The sequence below is a fragment of the Phalaenopsis equestris genome, unplaced genomic scaffold, assembly GCF_001263595.1.
Source record: "Phalaenopsis equestris unplaced genomic scaffold, ASM126359v1 Scaffold000094, whole genome shotgun sequence".
NCBI lineage: Eukaryota > Viridiplantae > Streptophyta > Magnoliopsida > Asparagales > Orchidaceae > Phalaenopsis > Phalaenopsis equestris.
In genome coordinates, this window is record NW_018164536.1 from 6,997,906 (window position 1) to 6,999,676 (window position 1,771).

A 1,771-nucleotide genomic window follows, 5' to 3' on the forward strand; every position below is an offset into this window, starting at 1 on the left:
CTCCCCCCCCCCCCCCCCCCACCCACAAAAAAAAAAAAAAAAAAAAAAAAAAAAAACATTCTGCTTTTCAACATGCTAATGCAGGAAATCCACAACAGAAGGTAGATATCACTTATTGGTAACCATTAGGAGGCAAGCACAGCCATTGTTTGACACATATAAAAGCCAATGGTAACTTTTACTGGAGCATCAGATAGGTCTTGTTTGTTTTTCCCTAGCACACTTCATAAGCAAATTAAAAATTAAAATGGCATGCACCATAAAAATAGAACAGGCAAAATATATAAAAATAGGACCCTGACACTTCGTAGTGGGCTATTTTAATCCTAGAGTCTATAGAAGTAACAATTTAGTCCCCAAACTCTTTTAATGGAGGCTAAATAAATCCTCCGGGCGGACTATTATTAAAAGAATGAGGGGACTAATTTGATGCTTATATAGACTCTAGGATAAAAATGACACATGTGAATAGTTAGGAGATTATTTTGACATTTTACTTGGAAGAATTATACGAAAACTAGAAAGAATAATAAAATTCTAGTAGCCTGATTGATATTTATCTAAGGAAAAAAGTCAGAGAAAACCTCAAGGCCAAACCCCCTCCAGTCCCGATCAATCTGAGCGAGCACATTATCATCTTCATCCTTTAGAGTGAAGGTCCAGTTCCAAAGACCAGGGTTTTCAACCACAGCAAACTGTTTATTCCTAAATCACAAAAAGGAATTACTCTTTAAAAGTTTGATAAAACCTACTCAAAATAATAAGTAGAAAATAGATAAAGATTTAAACCATTACAGAAACTTCAAAAAGCAGCAATGGGTACTCTAATATGTATCTTAAGCATTTGACAGCAATGCAAGGAAATACTTAGAGCAACACTAATAAGTAAAAAGCTGCCTACTAATTTGAATTTGTGACACAAATATTCTCAGGTAATTAATGCTTGATTATAAACTTTATTATGTTCAGTTTCTAAGATGTGTCTCAAGGAAAGTAAAGATGAAACCAGAGTGACTATCAGTAATTAAACTCTTTTCAACTACCGCAAACAGCAGACAACCGAATCACCCAGAAGTTAATAACAATGAATCCAAAGTTTTGTGTTCAAACTAGTATTTTCAGGAGTGAATTTATACATTTTCACATAAAGAAAACCCAAAATATGTAAAAAAAAAAAAAGACGATTTTTACATACATACCACTTAATTCCTATGAAAATCTAACCTCTTTTTTTTACATTTACATACCACCTTACCTATGCATGAAAAGGTGCATTTCACTTTTTAAAAGTTAAAATGGTGGTATTTTTTTATGTGATATGAAAGATTTGCGTGGTATCAATTTAAAAATTAAAGTTTAGGTGTTAGATATGTATATACATAGGAATTGGGTGGTATGTATGTAAATGCTCCCCAGAAAAAAAATAAAAAAATAAACAAAAATAAAAAAAATAAAAAAACCTGAAATATGTATTTCATAGTCCAGAGTTTCGTGAACAGCATAAATAACCAAAACATTTATGTACACAAGGATACAGATTGCCAAAGATACCATAGGTAAGTGAATGAACGAACCTTCTGATCCTAGTACTCAGATGCTTCTTCCACAAAGGACCAGAGAGTAAGAAAATGATATTTTTTCAAGTATATGTCGGCACTTAAAAGAGAGGTTGTGTTTGGGGGTGTCGCCCGTAAGAAGCTGTCGGCAACCGGAATCGAAATCCCGTCGCACAGTTCGGAAGGACGTTTTAATTTATGTATATATATATATA

The 1,771-nt window shown here is 33.1% G+C and overlaps 1 protein-coding gene across 1 annotated transcript in view; it reads right to left on the reverse strand.

Annotated features, from left to right (window-relative positions):
• Nucleotides 1-1,771, reverse strand: part of LOC110020194 (altered inheritance rate of mitochondria protein 25) — a 33,881-nt gene that overhangs the window by 4,212 nt on the left and 27,898 nt on the right. The window contains 1 exon segment of the mRNA XM_020718200.1: nt 585-705. Coding sequence (XP_020573859.1) covers nt 585-705 — 121 coding nt within the window.